This window comes from Leptidea sinapis, chromosome 21, assembly GCF_905404315.1.
Source record: "Leptidea sinapis chromosome 21, ilLepSina1.1, whole genome shotgun sequence".
Classification (NCBI taxonomy): domain Eukaryota; kingdom Metazoa; phylum Arthropoda; class Insecta; order Lepidoptera; family Pieridae; genus Leptidea; species Leptidea sinapis.
In genome coordinates this window covers 4,820,357-4,837,058 of record NC_066285.1, presented here as the reverse complement: position 1 = coordinate 4,837,058, position 16,702 = coordinate 4,820,357, and the positions used below count along the sequence as shown (strand labels likewise).

The window sequence follows — 16,702 nt, the reverse complement described above, 5'->3', positions numbered from 1 at the left end:
TCTATTAAAACACTTTTTGCCCAACAGAGTTGTTCATAGAATGAAATAAAATGCCCAAGGATGTGGTTATGTTAAGGTTTGTGAACCAGTTCAAGAATAAACTCGACAAACATTTAGAAAATTCATAGCACTTCTGCAAATGATATAGATGCATCAGCGAAAGTTGCTTAGTCTATTATAAATAATCCGAGTCCTAGAATGAATCAGTCATGTACTGAGGAAATCTACAACGAAGGAGATACTAAGAGTATACCAAGGAGACTTATTCAACACATATATGATCATCTGTTGACTTCGTATCAATGGTACAAACGGGACGTACATTCTGCATCAAACTTAAGCTGTTAAACATTATTTTTGTAACGAACTACTCCACTCATATCTTTATTAAAAGGAGCTGAAATCTGTTTGAGAGCAAAAACACTCCTGGAATAAAGCTAAGAAGAAACCGATATGATCTTGTAGCTTCTCACTCAGCCTAGCGAAACTCTCTAAGAAAAAAGCGATTGACTCGATTGTATGAAACGTGCAGTGATTGATACACTGGCCTGCAAAAGTAAGTATCACACTTTTCAAATAATTTTTTTTTCTTAACTATAGAAGGTAGAGATTTAAGATTAAAAACGTTTTGTTGCAAATTTTATAGGCTTTAATTCTTAGAAACTAAAATTATATATAAGTAACATTTTTAACTTAAAAAAGATAAAACAATGAAAATAGACATTTTTAGTTTAGTGTAAAAAAATTCAACTAAAATGTATTACATGTTATTTAATTTTTAATAACTGTTTTTGCCTCCTCGAGCTCTGATTACAGCTTCGAGCCGGTTTGGCATACTGAACACTAGGTTTCGGAGCCGATGTTGGGGAATATTCTCCCATTCTTCTACCAGGGCCTGCTTTAGTGCCCTGAGGGTAGTAGTGGTGGTCTGCGATTTCTGACTAGCCTCCCAAGCTTATCCCAGGCGTGTTCAATCGGGTTGAGATCAGGACTTCTTGATGGCCAAGCCATCACGCTGATACCGACCTCCTGAATATACTCTTGTACGATATGAGCCGTGTATGGCCGGGCATTATCATGCATCACCATCGATCCATCACCCATATTTGCTAAATACGGCCCTGCATACTCATTGAGAATCTCTTGAGCATATCTTTGCCCAGTGAGGGTGCCATTTTCTATGGCTACTAGCTCTGTGCGACCTTCTGAAGATATGCCAGCCCATACATGTACACTGCCTCCACCGTATTGGACTCTTTCTGAGATGCAGGCTTGAAGGTATCGCTCACCAGGTCGCCTGTAAACACTTCGCCTTCCATCAGAAGTGTAAAGGGAGAATCGAGACTCATCTTCAAACAAACAAACAAACAAAATTCTTGACCATTCTTCTTCATCCCACTGCATGTGTTCACGGGCGTATCGCAGTCTCGCTACTCGATGCTGTCTCTCGAGTTTTACGCCACTCGTTGGTCTTCGGGGTTTCAAATTTGCTTCAGCAAGTCTTCTTCTCACTGTACTGTCACTAATGTAGTCCCTCCGGGTCTGAAGAAGCTGTTGCTGGACTTGAACTGCATTTTGGTGGCGATTTCTTAACACAGTGGAAATAATATAACGATCTTCTCGGGTACTGGTACACCTGGGTCTGCCATTACAAGGTCTCCTCAGATGGTGTCCAGTCTCTTCGTACCTTCGCTTTACCTTCTGGACCGTTCGTACCGTCACACCCACCATTCTTGCAGTGCGACGCATACTGATGCCTAGTTCCAGTAAAGCCATGATCCTAGCACATTCTTCAACTGAAAGAGGCATGATTAATTAATGTTATGTGCTTTTTAGCATAAATTTTTAAAACAAGACCCATCAATCTTGAAAAAAAATTAAAAACAGAAAGAAAAATGTGAATGGTAAAATTGTAATTCGGAAACGTCCACTTTGAAAAAGGAATGGTTTTGTTTTTGAAGTTTTTTTTCAGCCAATTCTTAAAAGAAGGTTACCGACTATAAAGTTTTTATGTACAAAATTAAATTCTCTTTGGAGTCCTTTTTATTTCGAAAGTATATCTTGTGAACTTAAAACGTTATCCCAATTTTAAAAGTGTGATACTTACTTTTGAAGGCCAGTGTAGATTGACATATGACGGCTATGATCGTTTAAATAACGGAGTTAGCCGAAATCTACTACGTTTTAAGCAACTGTTCGCTCTTAAACTTAGTCGGATTCGACTTCGTCGCCAATCGCCATACTATAATTACCTACTATTATTTCAAACTTATGTCAAATGACTGAATGCTTCATACTAAAATAAATTTCATTTACGTAGAATTTACATCCTCTTTGCTTCTCACTAACTACTTTACTAGAAAAAGTTTAATAGATTTGATATTTATATACTGAGAATAATATTCGCTGTCAGGCTATTGTACTGTTCAAACAAAGACTTGGAGTTAGACAGTGTAATCAGAGCGAATGATATTGAAGTCAGCGAGAACGCCACTGAGATTTTGGCAAGCGTTCGCAATCTGCTCTCCATCACACAACATAAATAGAACCAGAACGCCTAAAACATAACACGGCGGTCTTATTTCTATTCAGCTTTAAATGGAAAATATGAACAATACACAGACATTATTAAGTAGATAAAGTTAAATAAGCTTTATATGATATACGCACTAATAAGATAGCAAAACTAAAAAAAATATTAAGACTATCAAGTATCTCCAAAATAATTTATTGCAAAGATGGTAAAATTTTCTGTGCTTGTTAGGAGATAAATGATCTATGAAATTGTGAATGCTGTTGATATTCTACTAACGTCAAAACTGGGGAATGAACTTTCTTACACAGTTTTTTAAAGTTGATACGGCATGGTCGCTTTATTATTTTGATTGAAGAGTTAAGAGTTCGTAACAGTACCCTCTTTAGGAGGAGGGTACTGTTACGAACTCTTTCTACAACATATTTGTGAAGCCAAAAATTGTTGTCAATGGGCCAAATAATTATATATCAGCAATATTTTATAATTCGAAACCTATTCATCTTTTTTTTTAAATGAAAATAAGGGACGAGACGAGCTGGACGTTCAACTGATGGTAATTGATACGCCCTGCCCATTACAACGCAGTGCCTCAAAAATCTCAGGATATTTGATAACCAGCGGCACTACAACTGCGGTCGTCACCTTCAGACATAAGATATTAGTCTCTAACCCTTCAGACCGAAACATAATAACATTTACACATTACTGCTTCACGAGAGAAATTGTGGTACCCATAATCTAGCCGGCATCCTGTGCAAAGGAACCTACTACTGGTAGACCGTAAAATTGTTGGGGGCAAAAGCCCAAATAATTATCTATCAGCAATATTTTATAATTCGAAACCTGATTCCACATCTGATGATATATGATGAGTACTGCCTACTCTCTATAATATGAGGAGTTGCCGGCATTTTAAGTTTCAGGTACCAATAAGCGAACACAATTGTTTCAGGTACCAATGTCCTAAAGCTCTGAAAACACCATAATAATAGTATTTCATTCCACAGTTTGATTGTAGGTAGAATAAAGCTTCTAGAAACTGGACCGGAGATTGGCCATGCGTTGTATGGAAGATATTAAGGTTTCCGTGTGGTGCAGTTATGAAATATGTCGGCAGGAATTATTTCAAACACCTGTCCATAATACATCTCGCATTAAATGCGGTAGAAGACGCAATGTGAAGTGAAATCTCTCAGCAAAACCAAAAGGATTGATATTCACAATAATTGAATTATCTGTAAAATTATGACCCCCAGTTTCTTCGAAGCCAACTTGTCTTTACCACTAACCACGGAATTGAAAAACGCTCGAAATTAAGACACTCAGTATTCCCATACTAGGTCAGGCACTAAAAGGTGTTGTTATATTAAATGATCCATTTGCCATTGATTGGCATTGTTAGATTACTGCAACAAACAATGCTTATGCCTATATCGTCAGTGATTAAAGCGTAAACTTTCAGTTAAATACTAGTAATTATGAGTGAATAAACTTAGTGTATTTCAACCTAATGGACCCTGATCGAGGAAACCCTGGCTTAACGCAGACATGCACGTCAAAATCACCTAAGAATTTGACTTGAGCGGAGGAGATTTATGCAAGTACATCATCAACAGCCTCTTAGACATGGTCCATCAGGCTATCAGCTTATGAATTACACTATGGGACCTTAAGATACACAAATGTCTTTAAATCTACACGTAATTATATATTAGAAAGATCCCTAACATCAAAATTGCGAGTCTCTGCAAATATCCTCCTTATTGAATCAGATACAGATACTGTCATGAGGTTTAAAATGATGTTCGACTTCTTTCTCTTATGATTTCTCTAGACCTGAAAGCTCCTTTTATTAAGTAAAATTCATAGTAATATAAAACACAGACTTTATAAAATGTGAGAATTCCACAGAATAAATAATCGCCATCATAAAAAATATCAGGAGATCATTTTTGTCGGCGACACTATCCACGCTCTAATTTTCACGTAAGGATTCTCAAGCGAATAAAGCGCCTACGGTCCCTTTTATTAAATCATGTATAAAAATAGGTAGCTCGTGCTCCGAATACAAAACTCTACTTGTAAAATGTGAATTGCCTACTCTTGATGTCTTTCGTATATTGAATACCAGACAAGTTTTTATGGTACAATTTTCTATTTTGTTCACGCGTTTACGATATATATATTTTAAGGACATTTATTTTTCAGTATTTTATAAGATATTACAACAATGAATGTAGCGTGCATAGTTTTATGCATTCTGTAAGAAACGTTATCGTCTATGCTCAAAACAATGAATGCATTTCCTGTGGTACCAAAGAGGCTTGCCAATTTGGGAAACACAATACGCAAAATTATAGGTATTAAAGCTGTTCGTGCAGGTAAAAAGCAGTCTGAAAAAAGATGATCAAGGCTGGCCTGGGCTGGTTGGAGTAACACCATAAGCGGACACGACAAATGGCCCATTCAAGAGCGACAATAAGCCCAGTTAAACTAACTGTCATCATTGCCTTTCTTACCAATACATTGAGATGGTAAGAGTTTTTCTTTCAAACCTCATTTACCAGGACACTATTGTTATTTAACTCCTATATACGAATAGATTTGATGAATACTAACTGATTGCCGCGAATTCAAGCGCGTACACATGTGACTAAGCACGTTATAATAAATAATTCATTCTTAAAACTTTATTAACTTTAAATTTAATGAAGATATCACAATATATTTTTTTGGTAAGAGCCAAGGGTCTAAGCCTCTAAGGGAATAAAGCGTAATCTTTCCAATGGTTTTTCCATGATGTGCGCACAAATTAAAATCTCTATCATTTTATTTATATAGATGTATATTACTTGGTTGTTTTTTTGTTTAAGTGGGAAATAATCGAAGGATAGTAACAGGTATGAAGATGGTTTTCATTCATTTAATAACTCAATTCGATTCGATGATTGCCCTGTACTTTCCCCGGGGCGTAAAAAGAATAGGGGAGTCCCAGGCCCATGGGTGTCGTAAGAGGCGACTAAGGGCTTTTTAGAAGGGGGAGAGTCACGCTGCCGTCTTATGACGTCAGCACAATCGGGCCAGACTCGTCCGGGTTAATTACCACACTCGCACAGTATACCGGCGTGACGTAGCGGCCTAGTGCCGCTATGTTTCGCATAGGTTAGTGTCGAGGACCGGAGGCCATCCCTTACCCCCCCCAACAAAATATGAGAGCGGTCCGTACAATGATATTACCCCAGGAGGGTACCGGCTCTAGCAGAGCCGGAGAATTCCTCCCCGAGCACTCTCGCTCGGGCTGCCCTTCGTATTCTGGGGTGGGCACAGAACCGCGCATGACCGAGGACAAACGAGGCAGAAACACCACGGCACCCCGCTCCACGCTCAACGTGGACTTTTGCAATATCAGGGGAATTCACTCCAATTTAAACGCCGTCCACCACCACCTTGAGACGGCGCAGCCGGCCTTGTGTTTCCTTACGGAGACGCAGATATCTCGACCTAGCGATACCTCATATTTAACGTACCCCGGGTACAAAATTGAGCACAATTTTTTGCCTCATGCCGGGGTATGTGTGTACGTTAGGGAGGATATCTGCTGTCGCCGTCTCGGCAATTTTGAGGGTAGGGACCTGTCTACTCTCTGGCTCCGCGTAGATTTAGAGGACCGCGTCCGTATCTATGCGTGTGTCTACAGGTCCCACAGTGGTAACGCAGAAACCGATCATCGCATAGGCTGCGTTCAAGCGGCAATTGACGACGTGCTTGCACAGATCCCCTCCGCTGAAATCGTAGTCTTGGGTGATTTCAACGGGCACAATGCCGAATGGCTTGGATCACGTACCACAGACTACGCAGGGCGATCTGTGCATAATTTTGCATTGGCGTATGGTCTGTCCCAATTGGTTGAGTCGCCAACGCGGCTCCGGGATGTGGATAGCCACATGCCGTCCTTATTAGATCTTCTGCAGACTACACATCGCCGATAGCCGATGGTTACCAGGTCTTTGTCGACGCCCCTCTCGGAACGTCCGACCATTGCCTGGTCAGGAGTGTAGTCCCTATCCGACGCCAACGTCGCAGACCACCAGCGACCCGCCGCGTTTGGCACTACAAGTCAGCAGATTGGGATAGGATGCGTTCCTTTTTTGCATCCTACCCTTGGGGCAAGGTTTGTTTCCCTTCGGATGATCCTAGTGCCTGCGCCGTTGCAGTAGCCGATGTGATACTGCAGGGCATGGATATTTTTATACCAAGCTCTGTAGTACCGATCGGTGGCAGTTCACAGCCCTGGATCCATGCGTCAGTTAAAGCAGCATCTGACTGCAAAAAACAGGCGTATCGAACTTGGGTTGCGGCGCTGGGCACAAAGGATCCGAACTACAAAGTTCTTAAGAGGAAATATAACCGTGCCTCCAGATTTTTTAAGCGGCAAATCGCCCGTGCGAAGTCTAAGCACGTCGTCAAAATCGGCGAGCAGCTTTCCAGTTACCCGACCGGAACACGCAAGTTCTTGTCGTTGTCGAAAGCTGCTCTTGGTAACTTCAACCAGCCGTCCATGCCGCCGTTGCACATGAGGAATGACACCCTGGCCCATACGGCAAAAGAGAAAGCCGAGCTCCTGTGCGCTCTTTTCGCCTCCAACTCGACTCTTGACGACAACGGAAATACACCGCCAACCATCCCGCGGTGTTAGAGCTCTATGCCTGAAGTACAGTTCAGACAGAAAACTGTTAGGCGAGCTCTGTTTTCGTTGGACGTCAGGAAGTCGAGCGGGCCGGATGGCATTTCTCCAATCGTGCTTAGAACGTGTGCCCCTGAGTTGACGCCGGTGCTAACGCGTTTATTCCGGCACTCTTATTCCAACGGCGTAGTCCCCGACTCATGGAAGTCAGCCCTTGTCCATCCGATCCAAAAAAAAGGAGACAGTTCGGATCCGGCGAACTACAGGCCTATTGCTATCACCTCCCTGCTCTCTAAAATCATGGAGAGCATAATTAGCCGCCAGCTTTTAGTATACCTAGAGGGTCATCAGTTGAACAACGACCGACAGTACGGCTTTCGCCATGGACGGTCGGCAGGTCATCTTCTATCCGCCGCCCATCTATGTGGTATACCTAACACATAGATAGGCGGCGGCTATTGAAAGCAAGGGGGAAGGCCTGGCAGTTAGCCTGGATATAGCGAAGGCCTTTGATCGTGTATGGCACAAGGCGCTCCTCTCAAAACTTCCATCATTTGGGCTTCCCGAGAGCTTGTGCAAGTGGACCTCCAGCTTCCTCACTGGGCGTAGCATACAGGTCGTTGTCGACGGATATTGCTCGAACCCGAAGCTCGTGAATGCTGGAGTGCCCAAGGCTGTGTGCTATCTCCTACGCTGTTTCTTCTGCATATCAATGATATGTTGGACACCTCCAACATACATTGCTATGCGGGCGACAGCACTGGTGATGCCGTATACACGGGCCATACAGGTCTCTCTCGGGAAATCGTCGACCAGTGCCGGGAGAAACTTGTGTCTTCTATCGAGTCCTCTTTCGAGAAGGTCGCGGAATGGGGTAAATTGAACCTTGTCCAATTTAACCCCCAGAAGACTCAAGTTTGCGCGCTTACCACTAAAAAAACCCCATTTGTCGTATCACCGCTCTTCGAGAACACTTCTCTTAAAGCCGCGCCTAGTATCGGATTACTGGGTCTCGAAATCTAGAGCGATTGCCAATTCCGTGGCCATCTGGAGGGCAAAGCCAAATTGGCTTCGAAGAAACGGGCGTCATCAATAGAGCACGGCAATACTTCAAGCCGGCCCACATTTTAGCGCTCTACAAAGCGCAGGTCCGGGAATTGTCGGTGACTCAGTGCTCTGTGAACGGCTGGATCTCTTGGCGTTGCGTAGAGACGTCGCTTCATTGTGTGTCTTCTACCGCATTTATCACGGGGAGTGTTCCGAAAAGTACACCTTCCTTAAAGGCCGGCAACGCTCTTGTGATTCCTCTGGTATTGCAAGAGAATGTGGGCGGCGGTGATCACTTAACACCAGGTGACCCGTACGCTCGTTTGTCCTCCTATTCCATAAAAAAAAAAAATGTCTTGTGGCATGTACGTGAAAGGTTGCTGCGTGGTGTGACTGGTCGATCCTATCATAGCGAACTTTGCTTTTATTGGTATTAAAAAGCATGATGTTTATAATTCAACTGTTAATACCATGTAGTTGGATGGACCTATTGTACTGAATGGTTTTTGAAATTGTAGCTGTGAAAAAACGAAACTTCTACGTTAACGTAAGAAAAAGATATGGCCGTTTATGCTGCAGAAACGTAAATCAAACTCTCTCTCTCACACAGCAAAACACTCTTAAGGAAATCAAAATTTATAGGGCATAGCAGCTGCCCGCGACGTCGTCTGCGTACATGTTGTAAAGCAGCAAAAGTATTGTCCCTACATCAAACGTGATAAAAGTAGCCTATATGTTATGTTGTCCATATCTCTTATTATTTATTCATGCAAAATAAGAAATCCATTTAGTAGCTTTTCGTTTAGCCCTGACATACAGACAGACATTCTATAAAATAATTTTTATCTTCCTTATTGTATGTGGTACAGAGATTTCTATTAACAAAAATAATGTACAGTTTTTTCATTTTTACAATTTTATAATATGTATAGAGTAGTTGTTCAGGATAATTTGGTAAAGGTAATTTCTCAAAGGGTTTTTTTGTTGGAAAGCCATAACTTCCAAAATTATTAGTCAAATTAGATGATTCAAACAACCTTTGTGTCTATTAATAAATACGTTTTGCAAAAGTTCACATGTTCCGTTGGTTACGTTTTGTTTAGCTCTAATTGACTTTGTAGGTATCGCTCATCTCTTATCAGGTTATCATGTCAGAGGGCCTACCATCAACTTTTAATAAGCGATGCGAATCCGATGTAGTTCAGTTTAGGTACCCAAACTGAATCTCTTAAATTCGTACCATGAAGTGCCTTTTACTGAATGGCTCGCTTATGAAGAATGAACGAAATAAAATTGCGTTTTTTCAACCTAAAATGATATGATTTTAGCGGTTTTTATTGCGTAGAAAATACTAAAAATACATTTTAAAATTGCGCAATTGCGTCAAATTATAAACTATTAAGCCCTTTTTTATGCTTATTAAATAATAGTAATATAAAAAAATATATAGTTCTTTGAATTACAAATTGAATGTTTGGTTAAGTGTTTTCATAAAAATAACGTGTTTGATTATGAACGCACCTCCATTGATGTTTGATTTGACAGGACCACAGAGTACAGTTTTTTTAATTCGTTCTTGCGAACAGGCTATAGTACGGGCCCGTACTGCCTCGTCTTTTGTATTTTCATTTTTGGTATTTATTTTCAGTATTTTGTTTTACAAAAAAATCCAGTAAAGCATTCTCATCTCATCTTTCATCAATAAAATTTTTCTTTTCTATTTTTTAACTATTTTTTTAAATTTATTAACAACTCGATTCACTTTCCTCTAAGGAAGTAGCAACTTTTTTCGAATTGGTCACTTTGACAAATAAGTTATCCAGTTTAGGTTGAAATAACACCTCATGGTACGAATGAATGAACGAACTAAATCAGAATGCGATTCAGTTGATATCATTTTTGATTTTTAATTGACATAATTGCGATTTAATCAGTTGATTTGACGTTAACCTATATTAGCTCTAATCACGTCGTGGTACGAAATGGCAAAGCAGTTCATTTTAGGTTGTCAATTGAATCGCAATAAGAGTTCATGGTAGGCCCGCAGGTCGCGGTACATGATTAGCCTAATGCCACTGTCATTTATTACAATTATAATGGCAATGGGTCAGAGAATTTTTTATTATTTTATTTTTTATTTAGTTATAAAAATATATCTATTTCCATCATAAGACTTATACAGTAGATGTATGAATGTTACAGTTTTAACAGCTAGTATTTGTTAGGAGCTGGTGTCTGAAGTAGATTGACAAACGTTTTCTAGTTTCAGTTAAAACTTAATAACTTTATATAACACTAGCTAACCCGACAGACGTTGTTCTGTGCATAGTAAATAAAATAGTGTTTGCTTATGAATTTGTCAATAATATCTCATAACACCAAGAATTATTATGTAAAATATGCTCCCTGTCAATGACGTTCTATATTATGTACAGAATGTCTTTGCTCACAGCTGAACTGTCAAACCGTGCGTCAATAAATTCTCTCATAGAAAATATGTCCAAACGAAACAAATATTGGAATTAAAAATAATTATGGGTCTCAAATCGAAATAAAAACTATCCTATCTCTCAAGTTGGACGAAACTGCACTCGATGAAGTAATCCCCATTATAATCCCCTCATTAGGAGTCCATCGCGGCCAAACAACCTGTCACGTAATTTATATATATTAAGATAAAGTTGTCTATAATCCCTTTGTTGGGCGATGTATATGCTTTTACATGATCCCAAAAAATGTGTCAAGCAAATGTGTTCCGAAGTTAAAAATAATTGTAAAAAAAACTTTAATGTGGTAAAGGTGTACTAATAACATTGGGACTGAAGCAACCGCCGCAATATATTATAAGAATAAATTATGGATGGCATGAAGTAAAAAATAAACATTGAGAATTTTAATTCAAACTACGAACAACGCAATTAAAAAATCTTTCAATATTACTTTTATATTTTCGCTGCACCCGACTTGAGTTGCAATGCCCGATAGGTATAGGTATAGGTATAGGGCTCCTGTTTCCGCAATTAAACCACTAGCATGGGTCCATTTTGCGTGCAGTAATGGCCGGTTACTCCAACCAGCCCAGCTCCTTCCAGAAGTTCAGAACATTCCTGGGGTGTTCACAGACTTCTTGGAGCGACCTTGTATTGGTTAAGGTTTTTGCCCGTTGGTTGGCCACCCCCGCGCATTCCAGGATTACGTGAGCGACCGTTTCGTCTTCGGTCAGACAACCTCTGCACTTAGGGCTGTCCGTTACGCCGATTGTGAAAAGGTGTTTGTTTAGTGATGTGTGACCCGTTAGGGTGCCCACCATTATACGGATGTCATGTCTGTTGAGGCTCATAAGTCTACGTGTCAGTTTGGTCGATAGTGCAGGTATCGCCACCTTCGACTGTCTACAGCTTGAGACATTCATCCATCGGGTGTTGTGTAGGTCGTTGGTGAGAGAGCGTATCCATGAGCGCATTTGGCTGAAGGGCAGTGGCAGAAGTGGCAATGGACCAGACACTGTATTTGCCGATGCCCGCCTTGCAAGCTCATCCGCTGCATCATTACCCAACGAACCACTATGTCCCTTGATCCATTGCAGAGTTACCTGGTTATAAGAGGCAACTTGCTCCAGGGTTTGGTGACATTCGTGTATTAGTGCTGAGTTGTGTGTGGTACCCTTCAGCGCTGTTAGTACCGCCATACTGTCAGAAAGAAATCTGATGTTGTGGCCATGTACCTTTCTTCTTAATATAGCGCTGGCGGCTTCCTTGATGGCTACGCACTCACATTGGAAGATGGAGCTGTGTGTGCCCAAGGGTATGGAAATGTGTATGTTTAGTTCCTGTGAGAATATGCCGGCACCAGTTCCAGTAGCCATTTTCGAGCCGTCTGTGTAAATTCTTAGTTCGTTTACACCTGACTGGTCAGCATCTTTCTCATATAGCTGTATGTGATAGTTTTTATGGAAGGTATTTGTTTTAGTTATCTTATCACATGGTGCCTCACAGAGTGGATAATCCTTTGTTACCCTATTCCAGAGCTTATCTGTTAGGCCGTCTTCATTCTTCCATACACCCAACAGCTTTAGACGTAGAGTCGCCATTGTCGCTTCTTGTTGAAAGTGTATGTCGAGTGGTGTTAGCCCTAGAATAGTTTCAAGGGCCGAGGAAGGCGTGGTGCGCATGCATCCTGTTATGGCTGTGCAGGCCAGCCGCTGGAAACGCTGCAGCTTGGTTTGCACTGTCACAAGCTCTGTCCTGGGCCACCACGCTATTGCTCCGTAGGAGATAATTGGTCTGATGACTGCTGTATAGAGCCATCTGCTTATCTTTGGAGCAAGACCCCAGGTTCTGCCTATGAGTCTTCTGCACTGCCAAAAGATGATGCATGCTTTTTCCAGCTTGTTTTCAAGGTGTTTGTTCCAAAGCAACTTACTATCCAGTATAACCCCCAGGTATTTAACTTCTTTAGTAAGGCTTAGTTCGGTGTTGAACAGCTTTGGTAATGTTAGATTACCAAGGCTGCGTTTGTTAGTGAATAGTATTAGTTCCGTCTTTGACGGATTAGCTGTGAGTTTGTGTTGCGCGCACCATTCTTCCAAAATCTTAAAAGCAGATCTCATGAGGCTACATAAGACGTTCTCGACTGGTCCTGTTATTAGAATGGCGAGGTCGTCAGCATAGCCCACTGTGTACAGTTTCTTTTTGTTTAGCCTTGTGATGAGCTCATCTACCACAAGGTTCCAGAGTAGCGGCGAGAGTACCCCTCCTTGTGGGCAGCCCGTTGCCACCACACATCTAGTACTGGTGTTCACAGTAAATCGTATCGCCCTATGCCTCAACATGCTGTCTATCCACCCGGCAATTGTAGGATCTACATCATGAGCGGCTAGCGCTCGGCCTATGCTAGTGAAAGGGGTTTTGTCGAAGGCGCCTTCGATATCAATAAAAGCACCTAAGGTTGATTGTTTACGTGATAATCCTTTCAATGCGAGAGATGTTACGCAATAGAGTGCGGATTCGGTTGATCTGCCCTGAGTATAGGCGTGTTGGTTGTCATGTAGCGGTTTTTGTATGAGGGCATTTTCCCTAATATCCCTATCGCAGAGTCTCTCTAGAGTCTTCAACAAAAATGATGTGAGACTGATTGGCCTGTACGATTTGGGATTTGTGTAATCACTTTTGCCGGGCTTAGGGATAAATACCACTTTTACCTCCCTCCACTGGAGCGGTATGTATTTGTAGGCCAGGCATGCCCTATAGATTGCAGTTAAATGCGCTACTAGCGGCCCCATACCGCTCCATTGTAGCAGTCCTGGGAAGATCCCGTCCAGGCCTCCTGATTTAAATGGAAGAAAGCTGTTAATTGCCCACATTACCTTGTCTTTGTCTACCACCCTGTGAGCTGTGGTCCAATCCGTTTGATCCGGTGTGTTGCTCTGCGATGCCACTTCCTCCCACGTCTGGTTGTTTGTGATGCGGCATCCAGGGAAGTGAGTTTGCAGGAGTAGTTCGCAGGTCTCGGGGTCGGATTTGGTGTATGTGCCGTCAGATTTTTTCAAGCAACCCAGATTACGCTCTGGGTCGCGTGAAAGGATGTTTTTTACTTTAGCCGCTTGGTTTGTGGATTCAATGTTAGTACAGAAGCGTCTCCAGCTTTCTCTCTTCCTTTCGCGGATGCGCCTCTTGAAACGATATTGGGCCTGTTTATATGCATCCCAGTCGTCTGGTGCCCGAGTATTTTTGGCTCTGTTGAACAGCTTCCTTACTTTGCAGCGCAGCCTGTCTAACTCTGGACCCCACCACACACTTTTGTCGATTGAGTTGGGCTTTGTCGAAGTAAGAGGACACGTCTGTTCATAGCTGTTGATAAGTGTTTGAGTTATGTTAGTTACATGAGTTTCTATACCTGCGGTACCGTTATAATCGTCTGGTAGGGAAATGGCCATAAGCTCATTTCTCACCAATCTGTCGTATTTGGTGCGGTCCGTTTTGCGCGGGTTCCGCCTTGGCAGGGCAGGTTTGGTGTTTAAGCGAAGGTTGAACCTAATCCATCTGTGATCCGAGCATGAAGGTTCGTCTGACACGTGCCAGTCATTGACGAGAGAAGAGACATGGTCGGTTGCCAGTGTTAGGTCGATTATAGTTTGGGCTCGCGCCGTAACGTAGGTAGGCTCGGAGCCCCTGTTAAGTATATTAAGGTTAGTTGAGAAAAGGTACGTAAGTAAGTCCTCACCTCTTTTATTGGTCTTTTGGCTGCCCCAGATGGTGTGATGTGCGTTGGAGTCAGCGGAGATGATTAGTTCCAGCCTCTCTGTCTCGCAGTAGCTGACTAGCGCGGTGAGCTCCGGTGTTGGTACCTCCTCTTCCCCCGGCAAATAGACCGACGCTACGACCACGTCTGATAGGCCTAGGCGGTCATCTGCCTGGAGCTTCACAGCGGTTAGATCTCTGGAACATAGCTCATTTATGATGGTGGTCGTTACATGTCGTGGAGTATAAATACATGAACGTGGTTTACCTTCGGTAGCAGTAAAAAGTTTGCCTCCGATGTTGTTGAGACCACATATATTGCCTTTCCTAATCCACGGCTCCTGGATTAGGGCTATGGTCTCGGTGTTTCCCTCCAGCAAACGTCGCAGGTTAGCCGTCGCGGTGTAGCTGTGCTGGAGGTTGATTTGTATGACTTTAAGGAGTTGAGGTGGATCGGTCTGGGCTGCCATCGCTGTGCAGTAGACTGTCCTCCAACTCCTTTGTCTGATCCACTTCCCCGGCCCCTTGCTGCCACCAGTCTATGGAGCGCGATTTGGTCTCTATGGGAGTCCGAACCTCTTTACAAGTGGCGGTCATAGAGACACCATCGGTCCTCTTCTGATGTGTAGCATCAGGGGCTGCACCTGAGGGCTGCTGCCCTCCTTCCGGCACGACATCCATGCGGTTGTCGGGCGCCGCCTCAGGAGCGGTCGAGGTTGGTATTTTCGGCTGCGCTGCCACGTCCGGGTTTGGTTTCGGTGCTTCGCTGCCTTTACCCTCCTCTTCGGGGAAATTTACGTACACTGAGCCGCATTTGTACGAGACCCTGCGATCTCGCTTCTTGAGCTCAGCTACATCTGCCTCAGGTATCCCAAGGACTATGCGCACCCTACCACTTTCGTCCGGTTCTGGGATGTGGTACAAGCTCCAAGTGCGGACGTTGTACCACGGATTCTGCCCGGCGAATCTGGTCTGCAGCATGCTAAGATTTTCGTCCTTGGAAAACCTCGGGATGATCATGGTCGCCTTGACTTTCCTAGGGATGTCGGCTTGGCGTTTGACCACGAGTCTGGTGTGTGGAAGTGGTGAAGTCATCTTGGAGACAGTCTTCTTAAGCCATTCCACGGTGTAAGTGTCCTCGCACCAAAGCTTGAGAGTACCCTCACCATGGTTGGCTCTGCCTCTGAAGCTGGGCAGCCTGAAGGGATCAGTGGAAGAGGTGGCGGCGCAGACTTCTGCGTCTATCGCACCCTCTATTGCCGACTGTATCGCCTGGGCTTGCTCGGCTTTTATGTCCCTGAAGGGCTCATGCATGATCGCGACTAGTAAATCGTTAGATTTACACATGTCGGCGTAATTTACGGAGCCCTTTTTGGGAGTGGGCCGCGGGTTCGTTCGCGTACGTTTAACGTCCTCGCGGGGTGACAGAGTGTCATCCGGGCGAGCTCTTTTGCTGCCCTTGGGTAGGTGTGGACCTTGCCCGGAAGCAGCACGAGCTTCCGCCCTCTCCTGAACGTTTCGGCCAGCGCGTTTCCCTCGTGGCCTTTTTTGGGGCTTACTACCGCTTGCTACTGGTTCGATAGTCGGCTGGCCTGCGGGCTCGCCTCTATCTCCAGTAGCGCTGTCTACCTGAACCTCTTTGGGTTTGGGGGGGTTGCTTTTAGCGGCTTTTATTCTTGCTTTCCTAGCCTCGGCTCGCGCGCGGTTTCGTGCGGTCCTGCTAGGTGCCTTGTATGTAGGCTTGGCATCTCCCTTCCTGATGGGTAGCGTCCAGGCATCGTCCGTGAAGGTAGTTGCTGGTATGGCTTCCTTTAGGGTGGAAAGATCCAGCGAGGAAGACTCTTTCGGCGCTGTGGGAGCAGCCGTGGTCTGGACGGATTGGCTAAGCGCTCCCGAGGGAGCAGCTCGTTTGTTATGGTCGACGTTTCTCTTTTGGTCCATGGGTAGAGATTTATTAAGATTCATCCTCGTCAGTGCCCCACCCGCCTTGGAGCCTCAGTAGGGGACGTCATGCACCTTGATGTACATGTCCGCCAGGACTACTGCGAGGATATAGTAACCCTCACCGTGAATACCTGATGACTGACGGCCGAGTAATGTAGAAGCCGCATACGTGAGGAAGAGAGCCTCCCGCGCTCACCTCAACATCCGCGACCGGGCCATAGGCACCCACATGGATTTGGGTCACTCGCCGGC

At 43.6% G+C, this 16,702-nt stretch overlaps 1 protein-coding gene across 1 annotated transcript; it reads right to left on the bottom strand.

The window, feature by feature from the left end:
* Positions 1 to 12,198: 12,198 nt before the first annotated feature.
* LOC126970423 (uncharacterized) lies at positions 12,199 to 16,088 on the bottom strand. The gene is made up of 2 exons (XM_050816307.1): positions 14,775 to 16,088; positions 12,199 to 14,704 (listed from the first exon to the last, which is right to left on the bottom strand). Exon 1 carries the CDS (start codon positions 15,851 to 15,853, stop codon positions 14,942 to 14,944), a length of 912 nt encoding a protein of 303 aa, XP_050672264.1. The 5' UTR covers positions 15,854 to 16,088; the 3' UTR covers positions 12,199 to 14,704; positions 14,775 to 14,941.
* Positions 16,089 to 16,702: the final 614 nt, after the last annotated feature.

Bases quoted from the DNA above. Each gene is read 5' to 3' on its own strand.
- LOC126970423 (XM_050816307.1), bottom strand. From the start codon at position 15,853: ATGTGTAAATCTAACGATTTACTAGTCGCGATCATGCATGAGCCCTTC.